Genomic DNA, 26,499 nt, shown 5'->3' on the forward strand with positions numbered 1-26,499 from the left:
TCCAAACTAACGTTATTATAAACTCTTGTACCAAGATAAAGAGCCTACATATGTACAAAACTAAAAACAGTCATTGTTTTATTATAGAATCGACTGCGTTATTATGAACAAAAACGTCGGTGTGCTAAAAGCTCAGCCGATAAACCGCCACGTATATTGCCATTGCTGTGTTATGACGAGATCAAATTATTTGTCCTCATCGCCATGCATTTCTTTTGCTTCTTTATGCATCCGAGCATACTTGCTCTCAAAAAATCCAACCTATACACGTTAAAAGTAATAAGGCAAAACGTAAAAAAACTTTGTTGTGTGTATCCAAATTCGACTTTGTTATTTGGCTTATTGTTTAGCAATTTTCCCGCATTTATGCACCGCAATATACCCCATTTTCACAATCTACAAGATCTAGACTCTAGAGTTAGACTCTATAGAGAGGTTTGCTAAAACACAACGGGTAGTTAAACCGTAACACTATTGAGAGAAGTCCTAATTTTACCTTCCACATTATAAGCATGATGACAACAAGCAGAACAATTCCTCCAACTATTGCCCCTATGAGTGGACCGATGTCTAGTTTGTTTTGATCAATTGGTGGAACCGGTGGAAGGTATTTTGATACCACAGTAGATGCCTGTGTATAAATGTCATTTTGTAGTTGTAGACGAAGAATTACCCAGTATAAAAATATGTTTATGACAGGATGGGAGGGGAACGGGACACTTTCAACACATAATATCTAAATATCCGTGTTTTAAACAATTATCAAAGGTCTATGGGAGTTGTGAGGATACAGTTTTATATTTTTTGAATGTTCTTTGTTTACTTTGCCAAATGGAACGAAGAATAGAATGAAAAGGTGTCCCATCTTCTCCCGCCCTACTATATGAGTAACCACTGTTCACCTTGCTCGTAGTCACTGCAGCGTTATAGATAGGCGAGTCCGTGATATTAAAACTTGTTGTGCTTGAAATTTTAGTTACGAGGTTTAACTGTGATGAATGAAAAGGATGAATGAACGTGTTATGGATCTACAGTAAAAAATATTTTTAATACTATATATATGACATCATCCAGTTTTAACTCGCCAGTAAATTAACTTTTGCGGAAATTTTACGAAACCTGGGTTAATGTTGGTAACCAGACTTTAAATGATGACGTCACCACTACTGTGGAAAACTTTCCAAGTTGATTGACAGTGCACGTGATGGAATCGCACTTCACGTCGTTGCAAGTCTGTAGATGGTGTGTATAAGATAGATATTCGACTATTTTGTTTCATTATGATATTGTAGGGTGGGAGAAGACGGGACACCTTTAGCACACAATATCCTGATCGTGTTTTAAACAATTACCAACGGTCTATCGGAGTCGTGAAGATGAGGTTTTATAATTCCTTGAATGTTCTTTGTTTACTACCAAAATGTGACGAGAAGCTATAGTGAAAATGTGTTCCATCTTGCCCTACTGTACTTACAGTATCTGTCGGGACAGTTGTGTTAGAATTGAAGTCAATTGAAATATTTTTCAAGCCTGTTCCGTTGTTTATCGCGAGTCCGTATTCGTTTACTTTGTCCATCGTTGCGCAATGACACAAAGTTAAAGGCTATATGAAATATTCGGTATGTAATGTTTGCATTGTTTTGTATTTGGATGGCTTTACTTACCAAGCATTGGAAATGGTAGAGATATAACAGTGGTAATCCTTCCTTGGTTTGCCTCGGCCATGTAAACACAAGAGAAGCTTTTGCCACAAGGTTAGGTCCTCGGTTGTATACCTGTTTGCAAACATTCTTAAAAAATCCGATTTTGTTATTTGTGCAAATTGTAAACACTTTCTTACCGAATGGTTGTGAAATACAGCATACGTTGTACCTCCCAAGAATTCATTACTGATGTTATGAATACTTGCTGAGGGAGACACGGTGCGATTGTAGAACATAGAGTTCGGTACCGAGTTGCTGTTAAGAGATCAAACACTTGGATATTTGGGATATGCTCAAGTGAAACTTACCTGCTATGGTCAATTGTAGCTGTGTACAAGACTTTCTTGCGAAATTCAAATTGGTTATTGTTTATTACAGGGTCAATAAAGTCTGTTGTGCTGTTCACGCTGCGTAATGTAATGCAGGTCATGACAGCTATTTTCTGATGTTTTTTTATGGATTTAGATTAACGGGATTTACTTTAAATGAAGACTTCCCGTTAGTACAATCTCCTGAACCGTCGCTTTTGTAGTCAGGGAAAGCAGAGAATACTCCAGCACGAAGAAAATCTTTAAGAAGTTAACGCACATTAAAGCGACAATCGTTACAAAAAGCGTATTCTTGGTCGGTTATAACTGGAAAGCGAGCATGTGGGGTGTTTAAAACAGAGAGGTGTTTAAAACAGAACACCCGATTCAAACTACTGTCGTTTCCCCGCCACGCCAGGACAAAAAAAATATATTCGGTAATTTATTTATGTGTCCGTATACCTTTGTTCCTGTAGGCATTAAACTGCGTAATAGTGAATTCTGCGGCCTGACACTTGTAACATTTGATGTGTCTTCATCTCCCACGGTTGCCAAAGCACCAACAACCTTTATAAACATAAAACTATCGTTTCTACACCAAAAAAATCTACTTGTTATATAATACCTTGTTAAGCCCAAGATTCCCAACAACGTTAACTCTAGGAAAGTAGGAATGGTCGGGACCTAGATTGGTGATCGTTACATTGATTGATATTATTCCTGGATTCGAACCAAGAACGATAGGTTCCCCGAGTGGTGATATACTAATAATTTAATCGTAATATTAAAACAAACTTATGTAAACTGATAGCCCAACTTACGAATAAGCTGTTTCAATTTTCAAGTCGTGACTACATCTCGTTCCATTCATTTCTGAACATTTCTTTTGAAACGACCAGTCAGCAGTGGTAACCCTTGGCGACCAGGGGTCAAGCATTGCAGACATGATCGTGTTTTTATGACTGGTCGTGTAATCATAGCTCACTTCGAGTCGTGACACTATCCCGAAATCTCCCGTCGATGAAGGTGATTCAAAATATGCTGGCTGTTTATATAATTAGTTAAGATATTGGTGGCAGACAACACTATAGTTGACGATACATTTCTCTTTCTGCAGAGCTTTAAAATCCCTGTTTTTATTGCGTATTTACATTAAATTTACTGCACAAATCATAATTTGTATGCAGCCTGTTATATAAGCCTACAGTTTTATGAAAATGTGTAAATTACATTTGGCTGAACTGACAAAGTGAGACACGAACGTATCGAACTGACGTTGTACACCATCCTATGTTTCGATGAACTTGTTTCAGCGAACACAAATCTTTTATGGTCTTGATTGTGCAACAAGGTATCCAGGACTACTGATACATTTAGTCCTGAAAATAAACGTGTCGTTAAAAGAATATTGGATAATAGACAATGTTGTGTTCCTGGTTTATTGGTGTACGGGATTAATTACGTGCTGGAGATGTTAAGACTTGATCACCCGTGTAGAATGCAGTTAAGCACACCGTCACACTCGTACAAGGAGCTGATGAATTACTGAGACAGTTGATTAAGTCGATAGATGGAGGATTCAAAGTGATTTGTGTTCGAACTTTGACAATCGGTCGAGCTCGTAAGATAATAATTCTATCGCTGGAAGGTGCTGAAATTATCACGTCAGAATATCCGTTTCTGTCTACGTCATTTTGGGCTCCTGTTCCCGATACAATAAACCCGCCGAATGTTTTTAACGGTGGTGTAACTGACTTTCCCGATATGCGCTGTAGAAAAGTGACGTATAGTTTAGTCACGTGATTGTAAAAAACATACATTTTGTGTAAAACCTGTTTTCGTGTTTCACTTAACCCTTTGCTGGATCCATAATAAATGTAAACAGCGCCGCTACCGGTTGAAGAAATCTCCTCAAATGGTGCTCCCACTGCTATGTCGTCATATCCGTTTAAATCTACGTCACCAACCACTGCAACCGACATTCCAAATCGAGCTCCTTTTGCGTTTGATCCACTGAGTGATTGTGGGCGGTATGACTTATAAGTCTAGAGTAAAACATGGTGATTTACAAATGCGTGGGACGTTAGGGAACAGCTTCATAAATCTTTACATGTTCTTTGTTGGCTCGGAATAACATTAAGTATGCCAAGTACGCACTTTGTAAATACCACATACATATAGTAGGGTGGGGGAAGATGAGGCATCTGTTTATTCTATTTTCTCATCCAATTTGGTAGTAAACAAAGAACATTCAAACAATTATAAAATCGCATTCTTACATCTCCCGTAGACCGTTGTTGGTTGTTTAAAACACGATCAGGATATTTGGACATTATACGTGCTAAAGGTGTTTATCTTTCCCCTCCTACTATGTCATATAAAATTATAAAAAAAGTTGTTTTTCTGTCTTACCCATAACTTGGTGTCGTTTGGATTGTTGATAAAAACAAAAACTCTTCCTTGGTCATAACCTGTAGTGACGTTACTGAATAACGGCGCTGAAACAATTAAGTCGTCGAGCGAATCTTTATTGATGTCGACAGCGCAAACAGAATGTCCAAAATAAGCTCCTAACTGCCACAAACCCGACGTCTCACTCGGATGTAGAAGAAGAAAGTAGGATGAAGACGCGATTACATTGTTTGATTCGTATATGGCGACCTAGAACAATATTTTATTTCGTCACAATTTTTTGTAATATAGTAGGATGGGAGAAGACGGGACACATATAGCACATAATGTGTATGACTACTTGGACAACACATAAGGATTATCATTGTGACTGAGTGTTCCGCCCAGGAAAACTTATATTCATATCCATTGCATATGGTACCAACCATTCCTTTGGAATTGTATTTCGGGGCTCCGCTTGCCACATAACTAACGTTTCCCCCGAAAAAGTTTCCGCTCGTAACAGAATAACCTTCATGATAAACCCAGTAGTGAATATAGCTTTTATGTCAAATGAAGCAAAATTACCAAGATATGTATCTGATAGGCTGGCATTCAATCCACTTGCAGATGCTATATTGGAGTATTCTGTGATGTTAAGCACGCTTGTGTATTGTGTTGATACGCTACCTGCAGAAGCGCTGTAATCAACCACAGTTCCTGCTCTATCGTACGAACCAACCGCCCCAACGTACATCTTGTTGTTCTAAAAGTTGATAACTGGTGTAATGATTAATTGTTAAAGTATATATAGTAGGATGGGGGGGGGGGATGGGACACCCTTCCATTCTCTTTTCTCGTCCCATTTGGTAAAAAAAACGAAAATTTAAAGAGTTATAAAACCGTATCCTCACGACTCCTATATAGGCCGTTGTTAATTGTTTAAAATAGGATCAGGATGTTTGGATATAATGTGCTAAAGGTGTCCCATCTTCCCCCACCCTACTATATATTTCCTTCACTTTAAAGTAAAGGTTTCTGTAAAGCCTGTATATAAACCGGTATAGGTTGGTGGTTTAGTTACAGGTACCTTTGAAACGTGAGATGAGATTCCAAGTTGACATGCGTCTAGTTTATTTGTTGTATTCGTGATCTGACCTGCAACATGTACTGTCTAAAATTCTTAATAGTAATAAAGTTACCTCTTTAGTTAATCGGTGTATTCTGAAAAACGAAAGTAAAACTTTTATGAACTTTTGTGTGCACTGATAGTTTACCACTCACACAAGGAAACTAAGTTAATCAATGTCGTGCGTTACTGGTTACTAAAATAGTTTGCAGCAACAGGAACTATACGAGCGTATCAATGTGCCGAACGCGAGTTTGCTTTCGGGTTTTGTTATGTTAAGAGACAAAAAGTTTCACCTTCTAATTTAACCGATGCGGTGTCCTGGATAGTCAATTTCACTCCTTCCACCACACTAGCGAGGTTATCGTAGTCGGTTGCTTTAAACACACGAGAAGCGGCGCCGGCAATTGTCAGAAGTTGTTTGTCATTAGTCCCGGAACCAACCCCAACTGAAACCGTTACAATTCCATTGGCCCTGAACATAATTTCACAACTAATACTTTAATTTTCTTGTTCTTTTGTTGTTAATTCTAAAATTCATACCTCGCTTCTTCAGAAGTCTCTTTAATCCTATCAGAATCGAACGCATGACCATCCGTGAGCAAAATCATTTCTTTTGGTGTGTCCTGGCGCCCGTATCGGTTAAACTGAGTAATAGTCAAACTGATGACGGGCCCGATTAATGTACCTCCATAACGTCTACCGGTAATCAGGTATGTTATGCTTCCTAAAAGGTGCGCCGTTATATTTAGTAGTTACGCATTTAAAGAATTTAACTTTGCTTACTTTCAAGCACATCATATGTCCATCTACGCAAAGGGATGCGAACTCTTGTGTCAGTTTCTGAGCCAAACGCGATCACACCAACAATAACATCCCCATTTTCAATGTAAGTCCTAAATCAACGTACATCTTTATTAAATAATAAGTAGTACTTGCAGTTTTGATTAGGTAGAGTAGAACCTGAAAGATGATGTAACTTCTTTCATCCATTCCAGGGAGCTCTGATACTCGGTATCATCCACGCTTCCTGATTCGTCAAGAACGAAAATTATGTCGGCGAATAAACCTTTTCTGCTACAGGCTGGAAAACGGAAAAGTGTGGTTAAAATACCTATTTAAACTGAATGCACACTTCAGGTACCTGTAGTACAAGGTGATTTGAGCAATGTTGCTGCTGGTGACGTAGTGGATTTTTTATAACAAGCTCCGATCATCCGTCTTTGCAATTGAGATTTTGGACAATTGATGACGTGTTGATTTCCGCACACCTGCGCAGATGTACAATTTTTAGTGAGTATACACCCAACTAGCAGCGCTTGTAAAATGAAGCACTTACGTATATACTCTCTCCATTGTTATCCTTGCTTATGGAAATACCCATCGCACCGCTTTTATCTACATAAAAGAGAGACAAATATAAAAGCGGGAAACGATAATAGTTCCTCCTTAAAACAACAAGCATTAAGTATATTACTTACCGAATGCAGCTTCTCTCAAGCACTGAGTACTTCCGTTAGTTTTTCCATCAAATGTACATTTATAAAAAGATCCATTTTTCTTGTCGTATAACGGTGCGCCAACAAACGCTTGAGAACTTGATGCAGACCTGATATTTAGTTTAAAAAAATAGTAATGATAGTTCATTGAATTTTGAAGAATTTGAATGAGATGTTTGGTATGCCAAAAGGTTTAAAACTAAGCATTTATAACTATGCACCATGGAAACTGTAGAAATTAATTTGAAATGATGTAAGTTATAATCAAAAACACATAAAGATTGTAATTAATGGACTTTGAAAATTACTTACGTTTTAATCACTACGGATTCCCCAAAATGAATCACAGTTGAATCGGATTTTATCGGAGAAAGAGAATGATATGCCCTCGTCTCTATATTCCCTGGCTCTGTTTCAGTGACGAATGAAACCACCGGTGTGCAAAGTAAGAGCACTAGTTTGGCAAATCTTGCACATTTTGCAAAACTCATGATAGGTGCGTTTTTACTGTATAGTCTATTGATTTACTGGCTTCTGAGTAAGTAACAAAAAATATTATATGAATCTTACCAGCGCGCGCAATAATCTACTACATGCCTCATCCACAATTGCAAAAGCTGCAGTAATAAAAACTGGATTTCTTTCCTTACTAGTAGTAATCTCTAAAGTAGCTAATATACCTCAGCAAAGATTTTTAGCTGTAACAATTGTCTCTGCGGGATTTTTCGGACAATGACGTTTTTTTTTAGTTCCGCTTATATTGTTGTAATCTGAATGTAAAGTCATTCAGCAAACGTTTGGAAACTTTAGACTGATCACATGGTGATGGCTTATTTCCTTGTTTAAGCACGAATTATAAGTCGCCAAGTTAAACACGAAGCAAAACTCACCAAGTTGACTAATGTCAGTCCGCACTACAACGTAGTTTCGAATTAAACTTAATAAATGTAGAACATGAAGCACACAACAAAAACCACTGCATACATTTTCATTGGGGACGTTTATACATTTCATAAATAGTATGGGTGGGGGAGGTGGGACACATTTACATTCTACTTTTTTGTCTGATTATGTAATAAACAAAGAACATTCAAAGATTTATTTAACCGTATCCTTACAACTCCAACAGACCGTTGTTAATTATTTAAAACACGATCAGGATATTTAGTTATTATATGCGCTAAAGGTTTCCCGTCTTTCCATGCCTTACTATATTTCAATAAATAACTCTGAAATTAAGGATTTTGTATGAATTTCGGTGAATTTGTGGTTATGCCTACAATCGAGCCAATTATGCATTTATTACCACATTATTCGTTCACGTCAACTTCAATCGTTTTGTCGAGGTCGTCAGTTTCCCGCTGTGCATCTTTTTGCATTTTTGCATACTTGCTTTCAAAAAATCCAGCCTAAATTGGTAACAAAGATATTTATATATATCAATACGATTAATGTTTAATATTCGATTCGCGTTTTATTCTCGGAAACGTTAAATTGGCATCGGCCAAATTATTTGAGGCCATATATAGTTTAAGTATTTCATCAAACATTGTGTTTACCTTCCACATTATAAGCATGATGACAACAAGCAGAACAATTCCTCCAACTATTGCCCCTATGAGTGGACCGATGTCTAGTTTGCTTTGATCAATTGGTGGAACCGGTGGAAGGTATTTTGATACCACAGTAGATGCCTGTGTATACGGAAAACAATGAGCATACAAAACGCTTAACAACAAATGCATACAGTAGGGTGGGGGAAGATGGGACACCTTTTAACTCTGTTTTCTCGTCCCATTTAGCAGTTAACAATGAACAATCAAACATTTATAAATCTATTCTATATCTTCAAACATTTATAAATCCATATCTTTACGATCAGGATATCTGGATATTATGTGCTAAAGATGTCCCATTTTCCCCCACCCTACTATATTAAGAAAATCTAACCGACTAAATGTTATTTAGCAATAACATTGATCACCTTGGATGTGGTTACTCCAGCTTTATAGATAGGCGAGTACGCGATGTTAAAACTTGTCGTGCTTGAAATTTTGGTTACGAGTTTTCGCTGGGCTAATGTTGGTAACCAGACTTTAAATGATGACGTCACCACTACTGTGGAGAACTTTCCAAGTTGATTGACAGTGCACGTGATGGAATCGCACTTCACGTCGTTGCAAGTCTGTGGATGATGTGTATAAGATAGAAGACTCGAATTTTAGTTTCATAATGATACTTACAGTATCTGTCGGGAGAACTGTGTTAGAATTGAAGTCAATTGAAATATTTTTCAAGCCTGTTCCGTTGTTTATCGCGAGTCCGTATTCGTTTACTTTGCCCATCGTTGCGCAATGACACAAAGCTGAAGGCTATTTGAAATATTCGGTATGTAATGTTTGCATTGTTTTGTATTCGGATGGCTTTACTTACCAAGCATTGGAAATAGTAGAGATATAACAGTGGTAATCCTTCCTTGGTTTGCCTCGGCCATGTAAACACAAGAGAAGCCTTTGCAACAAGGTTTGGTCCTCGGTTGTATACCTGTTTGCATTATATAAATACTTCATATCCGCAAGGTCTTTTTCAGAGTAAATTATTGCACTCACCGAATAACTATGGAACAATGCGTACGTTGGATCGCCCAGGTAATCATTGCTGATATTGTGAACAGTTGCAGTCGAAGACACGGTGCGATTGTAAAACATAGAGTTCGGTGCCGAGTCGCTATATTTGTTTATACAGAAGGAATTCGATGAAACAGTGTACCAAGTATAAAATAATTAAAAGATATTACCTCGTGTGAACGATTGCAGCCTTGTATAAAACCTTTTTCCGAAATTCGAATTGGTTGTTTTGTAGCACTGGATCAATGGCATTTATGGTGTCGTTAACGCTGTTTGAATAAATGGATAACATTTTGAATGTTGAATGAATAAAGGGATGTATCCTAATTATCCTCGCGTAGTGGGGTAATGACAATTGTTAAACCAGACACACCGTGTCCCCGATTACCGGTTATCCCATGTTATGTAACGATATGAAAATTATTCTTTTTCGTTTGTTTTTAAATTGAAGAATATACATGAACAGCTTATATAAGGAACCACTGGATTGACGACATGCGATCACCCAGGTGGGAGCGTCGTATCTTCCGACAAAAATAACATTCATTACATAAACGTTTTCTGGGTTAGAACTTACTAAACATTATATGATAAAAAAGACTTGCTTACTTCCAATGTACGGCTCCTTTCAGTATAATCTCTTTTACTACCGCCTTTTTCGTTAAAGAAAGCAATGAATACTCCATTATGAAGGTACACTGTACAAAGTAACACCGAAATAAATGTGTACCATATACTAGACTACTAGAGATACAGTGTAATATATTTTTTATGCAGGACCAACGTCAAGCTTTTGTTTCTTTATAATATCTATGTTTTTGCCCCTTAAATTCAGCTATGTAAATCCCGGCATTGTGACGACACGACTATTTTTTCCGCGTCTTGTGTTTCATTATTTTTCCTGATAGGATTTGCTGAAAGGAGTGTCAATTAGCATGATGCTGAATTGTATGTAATAGGCTGTATGTAACAGTGGGTATCAGTAAGACCCAAGGAACATTTTGAACTGTATGACCTGTGAGACCATATATATACTCAGTTGGTATTTCCAACTAGGTAAGCAAATTTATCTTTCTATTTGGGCTCTTTGTTTGTATTTGATTTAATTATAGACAATGTACCGATCAATTGCCCTAACTTCGGGCAGTTATGTTCTCGCGAACTGTTCAAAAAATGAAATCATGTTTGTTAAAAAACTATCGGAAGTTGGTGCAGTTAACGCCGACGGTATAGTGATTGTCGTAGTGCCGTCTAGAAACTAGGCAATAAGGAAAGTAAGAGGGGCGTTTAACTTTAAACTAGTTCAAATGTCGCCGAAAATACCGGCTCAATCCATATATACTACCCCTGACGGTCTGCTCGCCAGGGATTTACACATTTGTTATAGTTAGGCTGAATAAACGATGTCTATTATAAAGTGTTCAGATAGACAGATACCTTTTCGTTTTTTCCCATAAATCCCTGCAAAGTTGATTTCTTCGACTTAAAGCTAAGAGTTGTGACATTTGGTGTATTTAATGGTGCCACATTTACGCACTCACCTGATACCTATGTATGTATATGCAACAATGGTTAAAACTACATACAAGGCCGCCTCTCTGCTTAAGCATACCTTATTTAAATCAAGGTTTGCAATTACGTCAACAGTTGTGAAGAATGAATGATCGGGGCCTAGATTGGTAATTGTTGCAGTTATAGTTACCACCCCTGGATTCGAACTTAAAACCAAAGGTTCTCCGAGAGGAAGTACACTAAAAAGACATAAATGAATGCCAACTTACACAAACCCGCTTTAAAAAGGCTAACACGCTCTCTTACGAATAAATTGTTTCGATTTTCAAGTCGTGACTACATCTGGTTCCATTCATTTCTGAACATTTCTTTTGAAACGACCAGTCAGCAGTGGTAACCCTTGGCGACCAGGGGTCAAGCATTGCAGACATGATCGTGTTTTTATGACTGGCCGTGTAATCATAGCTCACTTCGAGTCGTGACACTATCCCGAAATCTCCCGTCGATAAAGTTGATTCAAAATATGCTGGCTGTTAAAATAATTATATTATAGGTTGGTTCATAACACAAATCATATATGCATACGTTCAGCTGAACCGGCAAAGTGTAACAAACACGCGATGAAGTGACGTTGTACACCTTTATATGAGTTGATGACGTTGTTCCAGCGAACACGAGTCTTTTATTACCTTGGTTGCCGAGTAAAGAATCCAACTTCATAGTTACATTCAGTGCTAAATAGAGGACAAATTTAAAGATTCTTCGGTTATTCAAAACTCACTACATATTGGTTACAGACCCCCAAACCCACAACGATTTTAACACGTTTTAGAATAAATAGCTCACGTGCTGGCGATGAAAGTGGCGTTTCATCCGTGTAGAATGCAGTTAAGCACACCGTCACACTCGTACAAGGAGCTGATAAATTACTGAGACAGTTGATTAAGTCGATAGATGGAGGATTCAAAGTGATTTGTGTTCGAACTTTGACAATCGGTCGAGCTCGTAAGATAATAATTCTATCGCTGGAAGGTGCTGATATTATCATGTCAGAATATCCGTTTCCATCTACGTCATTTTGAGCTCCCATTGTAATAAAGGCACCAAACGTATACAACAGTGACGTAACTGATTTTCCCAATATGCGCTAAGGAAATGTAAATATTTACTACCATAGTACCATATATGTGCAAAAAACGCTTCCCAACAAAAAAATCAAAACCTGTTTTCGTGTTTCACTTAACCCTTTGCTGGATCCATAATAAATGTAAACAGCGCCGCTACCGGTTGAAGAAATCTCCTCAAAAGGTGCTCCCACTGCTATGTCGTCATATCCGTTTAAATCTACGTCACCAACCACTGCAACCGACATTCCAAATCGAGCTCCTTTTGCGTTTGATCCACTGAGTGATTGTGGGCGGTATGACCGGGACATCTAGGAACAAGATTCATATTACAATTAAAGGCAGCTGAATGATTTAATTTTTGCAACATATTGATTGCGTGTTGGGCAACGACCGAAGTTGGATTTTCATTTAACAACTTATCCGGCTCGCACCAAGTTATCATATATGTTATTTTGTGAGTGTAACAGGTTAGAGGTTAAAGCAATTGCCGTTTAGGTTTTTGCACAACTGCACTGGATTTTCTGATTTTTTGTCAATATCTAGTTTGTTTCAAGCTAATAAAAGCTATATGACCAAGGAACTGTATCTTACCCATTTTTGCAAACTGACATCTTTTGGATCGTTGATAAAAACAAAAACTCGTCCTTGGTCATAACCTGTAGTGACGTTACTGAATAACGGCGCTGAAACAATTAAGTCGTCGAGCGAATCCTTATTGATGTCGACAGCACAAACAGAATGTCCAAAATAAGCTCCTAACTGCCACAAACCCGACGTCTCACTCGGATGTAGAAGAAGAAAGTTGGATGACGACCCGATTACATTGTTTGATTCGTATATAGCGACCTAGGATTTAATGTTGCATAGCATCAGTGCATCACTAAGTGGATAGTTTGTAGCAGAAAATTTTACGGTACTGTTACCAACCATTCCTTTCGAATTGTATTTCGGAGCTCCGCTTGCCACATAATTGACGTTTCCTCCCAAAAAGTTTCCACTCGTCACAGAATAACCTTCATGTGTATTACATGTAAATTTCATTTATCGTTACCAGTGTAGATGTTACGTACCGAGATATGTATCTGATAGGCTGACATTCGATCCACTTGCAGATGCTATATTGGAGTATTCTGTGATGTTAAGCACGCTTGTGTATTGTGTTGATACGCTTCCTGCAGAAGCGCTGTAATCAACCACAGTTCCTGCTCTATCGTACGAACCAACCGCCCCAACATACATCTTGTTGTTCTGCGTAAAGTGTTTGTAAAAACCTTTCACATAAATTGGTTAGTATCGTTGTATTGTACCTTTGTAACATGAGATGAGATTCCAAGTTGACATTCAGCAAGCAGGCTAGTGGTATTCGTAATTTGACCTATAAAATGTATAGTGTAGATTTAATAAAGAATCCTCATGCATTCTATCATTTGTAACAATAACGAGATTGGTTCAACGTATTGCATTTGTAAATTTATTTAGTTTTCGGGTTTTATATAGATCGAAATAATAAGGGAAATATATATTTTCGAAAAAGTTTCACCTTCTAATTTTACCGATGCGGTGTCTTGGATAGTGGATTTCACTCCTTCCACCACACTAGCGAGGTTATCGTAGTCGGTTGCTTTAAACACACGAGAAGCGGCACCGGCAATTGTCAGAAGTTGATCTTCAATTATCCCACTACCAACCCCAACTGAAACCGTTACAATTCCATTGGCCCTGAACATATGACCGTTCACACTTTAATTTAAAAAAAAAATTTTAAATCATTGTTTACCTCGCCTTTTCCGCAGCAGGTTGAACATGTGCAGGGTCGGTCGCACGACCATCTGTCAGCAAAATCATTTCTCTCGGTATGGATTTGCGTCCGTTGCTGTTAAACTCAGTGATTGCCAAGTTAATTGCATATCCGATGTACGTCAGTCCAAGTGTCGATCTTATATTAACCATATTGTCTATTTGCCCTGAAAGATGCGACAGTTTGTATATAATAACTTAGTTGTTTGTTAAACTTTAAGTTCCATATACTTATTAAAGACAAATATGCCCATCTTTGTAAACGAATGCGGACGCCCGTGTCTATATCATCATCATAGCTGAAACCGATGACACCGACAGCAACATCCCCCGTATCAATGTAACTTCTGTGTTCGTAAAATAACAGTATATAACTGATATAATCGGTAGTTAAACATTTCAAGTTTAATTTAAAGTACCTGAAAGAAGATATAACTTGCTTCATCCAGTTTAAGGAGCTCAAATACTCCAACCTGTTCACACTACCTGATTCGTCCACAACGAAAATTATGTCTGCGGTCAGTTTCCCGATCGGACATGCTTAAACAATAATAATAATTATAACAAATATAACTTCATTTGTCGGAGCAATGACAGTCTGTATTACAGGTGTGTTCAATTTCATACACTTGGAGACTACCCGCCTACGAGTTACCACATATGGTTGTTTATTATTCTGATTTTTTTTATCTATAAGCTATAATACTGACAATATAGTCTAGGTTAGAAGATTAGCAATACAAGGTCGGCATGGAAACGACAGATGCTTAAAAGCAATTGCATTGATTGTTTTAAAGGCATTTGATAGTTTACCTGTAGTACAAGGTGATTTGAGCAATGTTGCTGTTGGTGACGTAGTGGATTTTTTATAACAAGCTCCGATCATCCGTTTTTGCAATTGAGATTTTGGACAATTGATGACGTGTTGATTTCCGCACACCTATTTATGCAGATGCAGTTGATTGATGTTATAGTATAGATATACGGATGATATTACAGCGCGTGCATTACGTAACACTTACGTATATACTCTCTCCATTGTTATCCTTGCTTATGGAAATACCCATCGCACCGCTTTTATCTACATAAAAGAGAGACAAATATATGAACAAAAGCGGGAAACGATAATAGAATAAAGTTCCTCTTCAAAACAACAAGCATTAAGTATATTACTTACCGAATGCAGCTTCTCTCAAACACTGAGTACTTCCGTTAGTTTTTCCATCAAATGTACATTTATACAAAGATCCATTTTTCCTGTCGTACAGTGGTGCGCCAACAAACGTTTGAGAACGAGACGCAGAACTACGAATAAATACAAGTTTTTGCTTCTATTCAGTCTTTTTCGTCGTTCCATATTTGGTAGTAAACAAACCTTCAAAAAATCATAAAACGATATCCCTACACTTCCTATATATCGTTGTTAATTGTTTAAAATCCGATCAGTGTATTTGGAAACTATGTGTTTATGTAAAAGTTATAAAGTTACTTGATATATACCACTTACGTTTTAATCACCACGGATGCTCCAAAATGAATCACAGCTGAATCGGATTTTATCGGAGAAAGAGAATGATATGCCCTCGTCTCTATATTCTGTGCTTGTGTATCAGTCACACATGAAAATATAACGATACTTGCCAACAAATATTTCAAGTTTTTTATCGAATCCATTCTATTATTAAATATAGAAACTTTCGATTTTCTTGATAGAAACTTTCGATGCATAAAGTTTATATCGGTGTTAAAGCTGCTATTTGCATAATAACTGTCGTATTTCATGCATTTACGCAACTAATCAGCTCTCTTACGTTTACGAAGTTTACCGTATAAAGCCTCCTGAAGAGAGTGATGCAGGTTCTATATTGAGCTGTGGCGCACCGGAAGTCGCCCGTACACGTTATCTGCTGACCAAACAATACTTTTAAACTGTGATTTCGTTGTTGCGAACCACGGTATAGATAGAACAGCAAAACTAGCTCATCGTATCGTCATATACGCTATGTTGTATGTTTTTAGCCTTTTGTTTATGCTAACCTGTCCCAAAGTGACATTTTTTGTCATCCATTCGAATGCACATGAACACAATATAACGTAGAGTCGGGTAGGAGAGGACCTTCAAGCACATATTGCCCAATATTTCAATACTTAATATATAGCAGGCTGGGGGAAGATGGGATATTTTTTATTTTATTTTCTCGTTCCATTTGGTATAGTAAACAAAACAAAGAGCATTCATAGGATTATAACACTATATCCTCACAACTCCTAAAAACCGCTGTTAATTGTTTAAAACGCGATCAGGATATTTAGATATTATGTGCTAAAGATGTCCCATCTTCCCCCACCCTAATGTTTGACTTGGGTGATACCTCGAATTACTATCATAACTTTATAATAAACAACATTCTAAAGAAACATTAAAACAAACGACCAGTTATTTAGCGATTCACACACCAGGTGTATCAGCGATTCAAAAACAGCAGGCTTAGTATGGCAGAACAGTTTAAAATCCTTGCTAATTTTGATTAATAAATGAATTTATTATTATAGGAATACACGTAAATCACACGAAATAATATTGTGGGCTTTGAAAATCAAGTATAACATTCTTTTTCTTATTCTGCTGCTATATAGTTTTTAACGTGTTACCTACATTATGTTAATGTATAAAGCATTGGTATTGTTTAAACGATACGGGTTATATATGTCTACATACAAATTTGGAGAAACAAATTAAAAGTGTTTTGTACACTTTCACTCTAACGTTTCTATACTATACCCAGACCCTCCTCTTTTAAGTTAAGTAAATTTTAGAAGGCAGCAGTTAGAAAAGTTAAAGTTTTCATTAATTAACAATTCCATGTACACATTTGAAATCAATCTATTCGTCTGCATTGGTTTGTACTGTAATTTTATTGTCATCTGTGTTTTCTGCCCCAGCATGGCTGTCGTCCTTGTGTTCTGATTCGTGGTTGTCGTCCGTGTTTTCTGCTTCACGTCGCATTTTAGCATACTTGCTCTTAAAAAATCCCACCTGGGCAAAAATATACTCAAGCAAATTAAACAAATTTTAGTTACCTGCTAACTACAAACAGTGATTAAAATATCACTGCACTTAAATTAAACTACGAGCAGATTAGTTCACAATACTTTCCACAACATATAATAAAAAACGACAATAACCCATACGCATTTATCTCAAAGACATAGCATTGAAAAGTGCTATACAATGGGTGATAAAACCGCAATGTAACATTATTAAGAGAAGTCCTAATTTTACCTTCCACATTATAAGCATGATGACAACAAGCAGAACAATTCCTCCAACAATTGCCCCTATGAGTGGACCGATGTCTAGTTTGCTTTGATCAATTGGTGGAACCGGTGGAAGGTATTTTGATACCACGGTAGTTGCCTGTAGACAGAATGCACTACAATAACGCCCTGTTCTTTACAAGGTAATTTATTGAACCCTTGCGGTAAATAGGACATAATGTAACAATAACAAAACATCGTTTCATACCGTGGTTGTTGTAGCTGCAAGGTTATAGATGGGAGAATCCGTGACATTAAAACTTGTCTTGCTTGATAGTTTTGTTGCAAGGTTATTCTGGAACGAGTAAAAAAGATCCAGTGAATTGAATCATTGAATGCTATATGGGTGCGAGGCACGCATGTATTCGATATCTATATATTTCTGTATTTTATATCTTTTGGAGGAGCCACGTCATGAGATTTAGAATTTAGTCTAGAGTTGGTTCATTAATTACGCATACATAGTATTGGCTTGCCAAATTGATAATATGGGGTACCTGGGTTAATGTTGGTAACCAGACTTTAAATGATGACGTCACCACTACTGTGGAGAACTTTCCAAGTTGATTGACAGTGCACGTAATGGAATCGCACTTCACGTCGTTGCAAGTCTGTAGATGGTGTGTATAAGATAGAATATTCAAATTGTTGATTAACAGATGTACTTACAGTATCTGTCGGGAGAACTGTGTTAGAATTGAAGACAATTGAAATATTTTTTAAACCGGTTCCGTTGTTTATCGCGAGTCCGTATTCGTTTACTTTTTCCATCGTTGCGCAATGACACAAAGTTAAAGGCTATTTGAAATATTCGGTATGTAATGTTTACATTGTTTTGCATTTTAATGGCTTTGCTTACCAAGCATTGGAAATGGTAGAGATATAACAGTGGTAATCCTTCCTTGGTTTGCCTCGGCCATGTAAACACAAGAGAAGCTTTTGCCACAAGGTTTGGTCCTCGGTTCTCAATCTGTTTGAAAAGATTTGTTACCTCGTTGTGTTATGTCTTAGTCACTTACTGCCATAGTCGTTATAAATATCCCTCTTGGTCTTACCGAATGTTTATGAAATACAGCATACGTTGAACCTCCCAAGAATTCATTATTGATGTTATGAATACTTGCTAAGGGAGACACGGTGCGATTGTAGAACATAGAGTTCGGTACCGAGTTGCTGTTAACCAAATTAAAATTACTAGAAAGTATAGTCACAACATATGCTGTTTATTTACCTAGTGTGAGCGATTGTGGCTGTATAGAAAACTTGTTTGCGGAGTTCGAATTGGTTGTTGTGCATCATTGGGTCTATGACGTTCGCTGTGTCGTTCGCGCTGGTTGTGTTAATCATTGACATAATTTACGTCGATACGCAAATGTTTAATTGTAGTCACAGGTTAAATTATCTTACCCAGAATACACGGACCCTTTCAATAGAATCTCCCGCACTATTGCCTTTTTCGTTAAAGATTCCAGCGAGTATTCCAAAATGAAAAAACACTGAATTTTTTTGGTAAATTAACATATTTATAGATGCATAACAAATGTATAAGTAATTTAAACTATATACCTTTTCGTCTTTAAGCATAAAACCTGGTAAATTTGAGTTTGCCGACTTGAAAGTAACAGTTGTGTCATTTGGCATGTTTGTTTGTCCGATGATGGTCACACACGTACCGACTACCTGCTCACAGTATGCATAGTGTGTTGCCTTATCTGCTTTAAGATATAGTAGGGTGGGAGAGGATGGAAAACTCTTTCGTTCTATTTACTCGTGTCCCATTCGGAAGTAAACATAGAATATTCAAAGAATTATAAAACCGTCTCATCACGACTCCCATAGACCGTTGTTTGTTTAAAACACGATCCCATCTTGCCCTACCCTACTATATATATTTGTGTTAAGTACCTTGGTTAGGTCAAGATTTCCAACGACGTTAATCCTTGTAAAATAGGAATGGTCGGGACCCAGATTGGTGATCGTTACATTGATCGATAGAAGACCAGGATTTGAACCAAGAATCAAAGGTTGGGACATTACAACATGAGATGGGACACTATAAAAAAACATAATGAAAATATAGTTTTAGCTTGACAAAATCAACTTACGAATAAGCTGTTTCAATTTTCAAGTCGTGACTACATCTGGTTCCATTCATTTCTGAACATTTCTTTTGAAACGACCAGTCAGCAGTGGTAACCCTTGGCGACCAGGGGTCAAGCATTGCAGACATGATCGTGTTTTTATGACTGGTCGTGTAATCATAGCTCACTTCGAGTCGTGACACTATCCCGAAATCTCCCGTCGATAAAGTTGATTCAAAATATGCAGGCTGTTATTAAAGAGATATATGGGTTAGTAAGTTGTGAGTTGTTCGGATTGCTGGAAACTACACTGCATACTCCCTGTAAGTAGAAATTATCGTAATACATAAATACAGAATAATTTTACAACACCTGTTATGTTATATTAATACGTCTCTATTACCATTACAATACATATATATCTATGGACATATATATGTATTATCTATGTCATAGCTTCACATCCGAAAGATTACATACGTTCAGCTGAACCGGCAAAGTGAAGCAAACACGCGATGAAGTGACGTTGTACACCTTTATATGAATTGATGACGTTGTTCCAGCGAACACGAGTCTTTTATTACCTTGGTTGCCGAGTAAAGAATCCAACTTCATAGTTACATTGATAGCTGAAAATATATAAAACGAGTGACCCACGATGTATACGCTTCGGGTTGTATACCCGCGTGCCTAATAAGCATATTTAAGATAAAATGTTATTATTTGACTAGAGGGAGACTTGTTTTATAACTTGGTATGTCAACTTACGTGCTGGTGATGTTAAGGCTTGATCACCCGTGTAGAATGCGGTTAAGCACACCGTCACACTCGTACAAGGAGCTGATGAATTACTGAGACAGTTGATTAAGTCGATAGATGGAGGATTCAAAGTGATTTGTGTTCGAACTTTGACAATCGGTCGAGCTCGTAAGATAATAATTCTATCGCTGGAAGATGCTGATATTATCATGTCAGAGTATCCGTTTCCATCTACGTCATTTTGAGCTCCTGTTCCCGATACAATAAACCCGCCGAATGTTTTTAACGGTGATGTAACGGACTTCCCGGTTATGCGCTGGAAAATGTTAAAACAATAAATATATATGTATATATAGTAGGGTAAGGAAAGACAAGACACCTTAAGCACATAATATCTAAATATCCTGATCGTATTCTATAAACCATTCACAACGGTCTACGGGAGTCGTGAGGTTACGATTTTATAATTCTTTTATTGTTCTTTGTTTATTGCCAAATGAGACGAGAAAATAGATTGAAAAAGTGTCCTATCTCCCCCCACCATATACTATATGTGCAAAATACGTTTCTTAACAAAAAATCAAAACCTGTTTTCGTGTTTCACTCAGTCCTTTGCTGGATCCATAATAAATGTAAACAGCGCCGCTACCGGTTGAAGAAATCTCTTCAAATGGTGCTCCCACTGCTATGTCGTCATATCCGTTTAAATCTACGTCACCAACCACTGCAACCGACATTCCAAATCGAGCTCCTTTTGCGTTTGATCCACTGAGTGATTGTGGGCGGTATGACGCAGATACCTGTATCCCAAATCTCTTATAAAATGTGATCTCATGTTCCATAAGCGTACAGCTTGTTTTATGATATATTTCTTCGGGATTGATTACTTAAATATGTATATTGAACGCTCTGTTATTTTCAAAAGTATATGACCTGCATCACGGATATGTTTCTATGGCAGTATGAGCTGATACCTTATTGTATAATTCAATATAATTTCTATCTTACCCATTTCTGTAACTTGGTGTCGTTTGGATTGTTGATGAAAACAAAAACTTTTCCTTGGTCATAACCTGTGGTGACGTTACTGAATAACGGCGCTGAAACAATTAGGTCGTCGAGCGAATCTTTATTGATGTCGACAGCGCAAACAGAATGTCCAAAATAAGCTCCTAACTGCCACAAACCCGACGTCTCACTCGGATGTAGAAGAAGAAAGTTGGATGGCGAACTGATTACATTGTTTGATTCGTATATAGCGACCTGGAACCACCACAGCAAGTGTGCTACCGTTATTTTAAAGCAATATAGCACACTACTATACACAAAACAGGAGCAGTGTTCAACCATAAAGCAGCCATTTTATGAAATATGCATTTGAATTAGAATATAGTTTCATGTTCAGTCTATTAGTCCACTTTTATTCTAATATTTCAATAGCTACTAACCATCCCTTTGGAATTGTATTTCGGGGCTCCGCTTGCCACATAACTAACGTTTCCTCCGAAAAAGTTTCCGCTCGTAACAGAATAACCTTAAAAAAAAATACGTAAGTCTTTCGCCTAATTAATAGCATTGTACATGCCGAGATATGTATCTGATAGGCTGGCATTCGATCCACTTGCAGATGCTATATTGGAGTATTCTGTGATGTTAAGCACGCTTGTGTATTGTGTTGATACGCTTCCTGCAGAAGCGCTGTAATCAACCACAGTTCCTGCTCTATCGTACGAACCAACCGCCCCAACATACATCTTGTTGTTCTGCGTAAAGTGTTTTGTAAAAATCTTTGACATAAATTGGTTGAATGTAACTTACTTTATTCTCGCGTGGCCGGAAAACGACAGTCGTTATCACACGGGTTTAACACCTCGTGCCAGCTTACGAGTTGCCATGTATGTTACTTTGTGGGTGATTATTTTTTTTGGATTTTTTCATTTTTTTTTATGTATGGCTGATAATTTGGACAACCCATTAGTGACCACTGGGTTGAAGCAATTGTCGTTAAGTGTCTTGCCCAAGGACACATACGCTCACAATGGTAGCAGCGACGAGCCTTGAACCCTTTACCTAATGGTTACAGGCAGGCGCGCAAACCACTACGCCACGGCGCCGGATAGTATCGTTGTATTGTACCTTTGTAACATGAGATGAAATTCCAAGTTGGCATTCATCTAGCTTGTTAGTAGTATTCGTTTGGGCACCTAAAACATAAAATGATATTTTATTTCCTGTAAAATTGGCCTTTCCATTTTTATGGTTTGTACAGCGATAAAAAATGGATAAGATAACACTGCCGCGTGGAAGGCCTAAATGTGCAATACTATATATGTCTGTAGACGTTATACATCCAATATATGTTATAGATCAATCCATTTCACCTTCTAATTTAACCGATGCGGTGTCCTGGATAGTCAATTTCACTCCTTCCACCACACTAGCGAGGTTATCGTAGTCGGTTGCTTTAAACACACGAGAAGCGGCACCGGCAATTGTCAGAAGTTGATCTTCATTTATCTTATCACCAACCCCAACTGAAACCGTTACAATTCCATTGGCCCTGAAGATATGACCGATCACACTTTATTTTTCTTGGCAAAAACATTTTAAATCATTGTTTACCTCGCCGCTTCCGCAGCAGGTTGAACATTATCCACGTCGTCCGCACGACCATCCGTTAGAAAAATCATTTCTCTCGGTATGGATTTGCGTCCGTTGCTGTTAAACTCAGTGGTTGCCAAGTTTATTGCATACCCGATGTACGTCCCCCCATGGTTCGCTCTATTGCCAACCATGTTGTCTATCTCGTCTGAAAGATGCGATGGTGTGTATATAGTAACAAAGTTGTTTTTTAACTGTGTTTAAAGTGTATACTTAATAGAGTCTCATATGCCCATCTTTGTAAACGGACGCGGACGCGCGTGTCTACATCATTATCATAGCTGAAACCGATGACACCGACCTCAACATCCCCCGTATCAATGTAACTCCTGTGTTCGTAAAATACCAGTATATAACGACATAGCTGGTATAGTTCAACATTTCAATTCAAAGTACCTAAAAGATGATATAACTTGCTTCATCCAGTTCAAGGAGCTCAAATACTCCAACCTGTTCACAGTACCTGATTCGTCCACAACGAAAATTATGTCTGCGGTCAGTTTTGCGATCGGACATGCTTTAAATAGAGAATATAATATTTTATTTTCATGTGGGGACAGTATATATTACAGCGGTGTTTGATTTCATTCACCTGTACCCGCCAACGATTTGCCACGTTTTTAACTTAGTGGGTGTTTATTTTTTAGATTTTTTATATGTGGCTAATAATTTGGATAGTTCATAAGCCCACTGAGTCGGAGCACTTTTGATTAGGAGTCTTGCCCAAGATGAAATGAGTTTTCAACAGTGTCATCGTCAAGCCTTCTCTATCTATAGTCTCAAGAGGTAAATGCTCTGAGCACGCGATGGAAACGACATATGGTTAAAAGCAAAGGTGTGTTTGCATTGATTGTTTCTCGAGCATTTGATAATTTACCTGTAGTACAAGGTGATTTGAGCAATGTTGCTGCTGGTGACGTAGTGGATTTTTTATAACAAGCTCCGATCATCCGTCTTTGCAATTGAGATTTTGGACAATTGATGACGTGTTGATTTCCGCACACCTGTGCAGATGTAGTTGATTGATATTTGTTTATATCTATACCGCCACAGCACGGAAGTATATAGACCTACTTACGTATACACTATGGTCATTGACATCCTTGCTTAGCGAAATTCCCATCGCCCCTGTCTTACCTATAAACGATCATCATGAATGTCATGCTCATTAATCAATGTCTCAATAGGAACATTAAAACAGATTGCAATATGTAATTGCAAAAGTACTACTAGCCTAGGGTGTATTACAGGTTAGAGGCCCGATGCTTCTAACATTGTGGGGGTATGTACCCTTGGTCACTATACCGCTCCAACCCAACGGTCCTTTACGGGTTTAGTAAATTCGCAGTCATACACTACAAAAAGGTGAAAAACTACCCAATTAATTATACCTACAAAGTTACATACGTGGTACATTTTAAGCGGGCACGAGATGTATATAATTGTGAAACAAAACACCCGCCTGTTTTAACTCTATTGCCCCTCGAGGATAAATACCTTGGATTTATTCATTCATACTTACCGAATGCAGCTTCTTTCAAGCACTGAGTACTTCCGTTGGTTTTTCCATCAAATGTACATTTATACAAAGATCCATTTTTCCTGTCGTACAGCGGTGCGCCAACAAACGCTTGAGAACTTGACAAAGACCTGTTGGGAATAAAATTGCAACAAAATAATCTTCGGCACATTTTTACTGATTTTACAAATTCGCTTGTTTTATTTTATACGAAGACTTCGACGTTGGTTTTAAAATGCTTCCATTAGTTTATGGTAAAGTTACTTACGTTTTAATCACCACTGATGCTCCAAAATGAATTACAGCTGAATCGTTTTTTATCGGAGAAAGAGAATGAAATTCCCTCGTCTCTACATTCTCTGCTTTTATTGTCGCAACGCAATAAATTATTGCAATGTAACAAGGTAACGCTCTTGTAAACAATCTTAGCCAATTCATTATATCAATTCTTTCTTAGTTTAATTTTCTTTTAAAACAAAATATATTAATTAACTATATTTCTGTTTTCGAGTAATAATTATATATTGTGCCTCTACACTACATGTATCTTTTTATTTAACTTTAAGACATTTAAACTCGTAGAAAACAGATATTTTTAATAGCTACATGCCCCCGCTAATATGTAAGTTGTATATAGGCTACTGAAGACAGTACAGGTGTAGGCCGATTGATAAGCCAACCTATAAACTGTCAGACCGATTTCTGCGGATATTATTATGCTGGCCGCCTTTTTCAACATATCCATAATAGTTGCACGTAACTTCCACCCCGTAACAATATAACATACTTCCTGTGTAGACTATCACTCTATACAGAAGTAGCATCTTATATATACGAATAGCGTGGGCCTATTTTGCTGAAACGCTTTGTAAATTAAATGTTAAGTTATTGGACATTCCATGGCCTACTCAAATGTATTAAGTTCACACCGCGTATGCATACAAAAAAGCGCACCAGACTTTATCATAGATATATTCATTTTTTGAATAATCACATAAAAATGCGTTAGCTGTGATAGGTTTCCTTTCCTAATAAAAACCCTAATACGTAAACGTTCTTGGGCCATTCACAACATAGAGTATTTGTCTCAGTAGAAACCGTGCTGGTTGCAGCAAATGTGGGCATTTTGAAAGCTTGATTATTACTCCCCCGTGTTCGAAGATCAATGCTGCTACCGTTGTAGGCGTTTGTGTGTCCTTAGACTTGCTGGTTGGCTAAATTGTAGGTCAAATAATATAAAAAATTACAAGCACCCCACATAGTATACAAAATTACAAGTAGATAAGTAGTAGGTACAAGTAGATTGAGTACACAGCTGGCATAGTGGTTAGCGCGCCTGCCTGTAACCCAGAGGTAATGGGTTCAAGGCTCGACGCTGCTACCATTGTGGGCTTGGGCAAGACACTTAACGACAATTGCTCCAACCCAGTGGTCACTAATGGGTTGTCCAAATTATCAGCCATAAAAAAAAGAAAAAATCAAAAAAAATAATAACTCACAAAGTAACTTACATGGTAACTCATAAGCTGGCACGAGGTGTTCCGGCCACGCGAGGATAAAGTAAGTTTCATTCATTCATTCATTCATTCATTCATTCATTCAACATAGATACTACATTATCGCCCAGCTCGCACAAAAAGTTCTTTCGGCACATTTGCTTGCTCGCAGTCTGGTCGAATCGGCAACCAAACCCTCACCGAGCCGGAAGCACAGACGTATTCTTTGTCTGTTGTTAATTAGGTAGGTAAGACCGTTGTTAAGTGTTGGAAATTACTACGATTACGGTAAAACGAGCTTTCTTGTAGTCGTTGAACAAGGAAAGGTATATTCAGTTTAGCAAAGTCGGTAATTATTTGTGACTTGTGACGATATTGTACCAGGGGAGAGAGTGGGAGAAAGTTGGTCTTTATTTATTATAGATCAGCATTAAATGAATCTAAATTTAGTATATACACCTTTATTTTGTATCTCATGATCAGTATGTTAATATACTAAATACATTGCACCAGGAATACTTTGTTAACTGACTTATAGATTGTGCTAAACTACTCTATGGTGCGTGGTGTCA

At 37.6% G+C, this 26,499-nt stretch overlaps 3 protein-coding genes across 6 annotated transcripts; all 3 read right to left on the reverse strand.

The window, feature by feature from the left end:
* Positions 1–65: 65 nt before the first annotated feature.
* On the reverse strand, positions 66–7,586 carry LOC149731764 (integrin alpha-M-like). Of its 3 annotated transcripts, XM_089884235.1 has the most exons (27): positions 7,343–7,586; positions 7,013–7,140; positions 6,871–6,929; positions 6,676–6,802; positions 6,495–6,615; positions 6,318–6,427; positions 6,075–6,258; positions 5,828–6,006; positions 5,493–5,560; positions 4,991–5,168; positions 4,849–4,934; positions 4,424–4,672; positions 3,844–4,056; positions 3,474–3,780; positions 3,242–3,390; positions 2,833–3,056; positions 2,637–2,775; positions 2,474–2,578; positions 2,184–2,272; positions 2,012–2,110; positions 1,841–1,958; positions 1,665–1,775; positions 1,475–1,603; positions 1,120–1,233; positions 903–989; positions 497–631; positions 66–261 (listed from the first exon to the last, which is right to left on the reverse strand). In XM_089884235.1, exons 1-27 carry the CDS (start codon positions 7,519–7,521, stop codon positions 187–189), a joined length of 3,762 nt encoding a protein of 1,253 aa, XP_089740361.1. In that variant the 5' UTR covers positions 7,522–7,586; the 3' UTR covers positions 66–186. The 3 variants fall into 3 exon arrangements, with proteins under 3 accessions (XP_089740361.1, XP_089740363.1, XP_089740362.1); XM_089884237.1 differs by lacking the exon at positions 1,120–1,233; XM_089884236.1 differs by lacking the exon at positions 903–989.
* Positions 7,587–8,114: 528 nt separating this feature from the next.
* On the reverse strand, positions 8,115–15,944 carry LOC149731765 (integrin alpha-V-like). Its single transcript, XM_089884230.1, has 26 exons — positions 15,601–15,944; positions 15,271–15,398; positions 15,116–15,174; positions 14,907–15,033; positions 14,513–14,633; positions 14,325–14,440; positions 14,074–14,260; positions 13,837–14,015; positions 13,604–13,671; positions 13,367–13,544; positions 13,224–13,309; positions 12,888–13,142; positions 12,392–12,604; positions 12,016–12,316; positions 11,755–11,903; positions 11,476–11,699; positions 11,270–11,408; positions 11,095–11,205; positions 10,267–10,355; positions 9,828–9,926; positions 9,640–9,757; positions 9,464–9,574; positions 9,274–9,402; positions 9,015–9,215; positions 8,590–8,724; positions 8,115–8,439 (listed from the first exon to the last, which is right to left on the reverse strand). Exons 1-26 carry the CDS (start codon positions 15,873–15,875, stop codon positions 8,341–8,343), a joined length of 3,897 nt encoding a protein of 1,298 aa, XP_089740356.1. The 5' UTR covers positions 15,876–15,944; the 3' UTR covers positions 8,115–8,340.
* Positions 15,945–16,080: 136 nt separating this feature from the next.
* Positions 16,081–26,215, reverse strand: LOC149731766 (integrin alpha-V-like). Of its 2 annotated transcripts, none has more exons than XM_089884231.1 (28): positions 25,943–26,215; positions 24,700–25,645; positions 24,435–24,562; positions 23,991–24,049; positions 23,790–23,916; positions 23,309–23,429; positions 23,126–23,241; positions 22,874–23,060; positions 22,633–22,811; positions 22,388–22,455; positions 21,837–22,014; positions 21,700–21,785; positions 21,260–21,514; positions 20,839–21,051; positions 20,261–20,567; positions 19,973–20,121; positions 19,517–19,740; positions 19,317–19,464; positions 18,978–19,094; positions 18,819–18,907; positions 18,643–18,741; positions 18,467–18,584; positions 18,271–18,381; positions 18,081–18,209; positions 17,909–18,022; positions 17,620–17,706; positions 17,377–17,511; positions 16,081–17,130 (listed from the first exon to the last, which is right to left on the reverse strand). In XM_089884231.1, exons 2-28 carry the CDS (start codon positions 24,867–24,869, stop codon positions 16,978–16,980), a joined length of 3,867 nt encoding a protein of 1,288 aa, XP_089740357.1. In that variant the 5' UTR covers positions 24,870–25,645; positions 25,943–26,215; the 3' UTR covers positions 16,081–16,977. The 2 variants fall into 2 exon arrangements, with proteins under 2 accessions (XP_089740357.1, XP_089740359.1); XM_089884233.1 differs by having other exon boundaries at positions 18,978–19,091; positions 25,943–26,214.
* Positions 26,216–26,499: the final 284 nt, after the last annotated feature.

Source organism: Ciona robusta, chromosome 9 (genome assembly GCF_009617815.1).
Source record: "Ciona robusta chromosome 9, ASM961781v2".
Taxonomy (NCBI): Eukaryota; Metazoa; Chordata; class Ascidiacea; order Phlebobranchia; family Cionidae; genus Ciona; species Ciona robusta.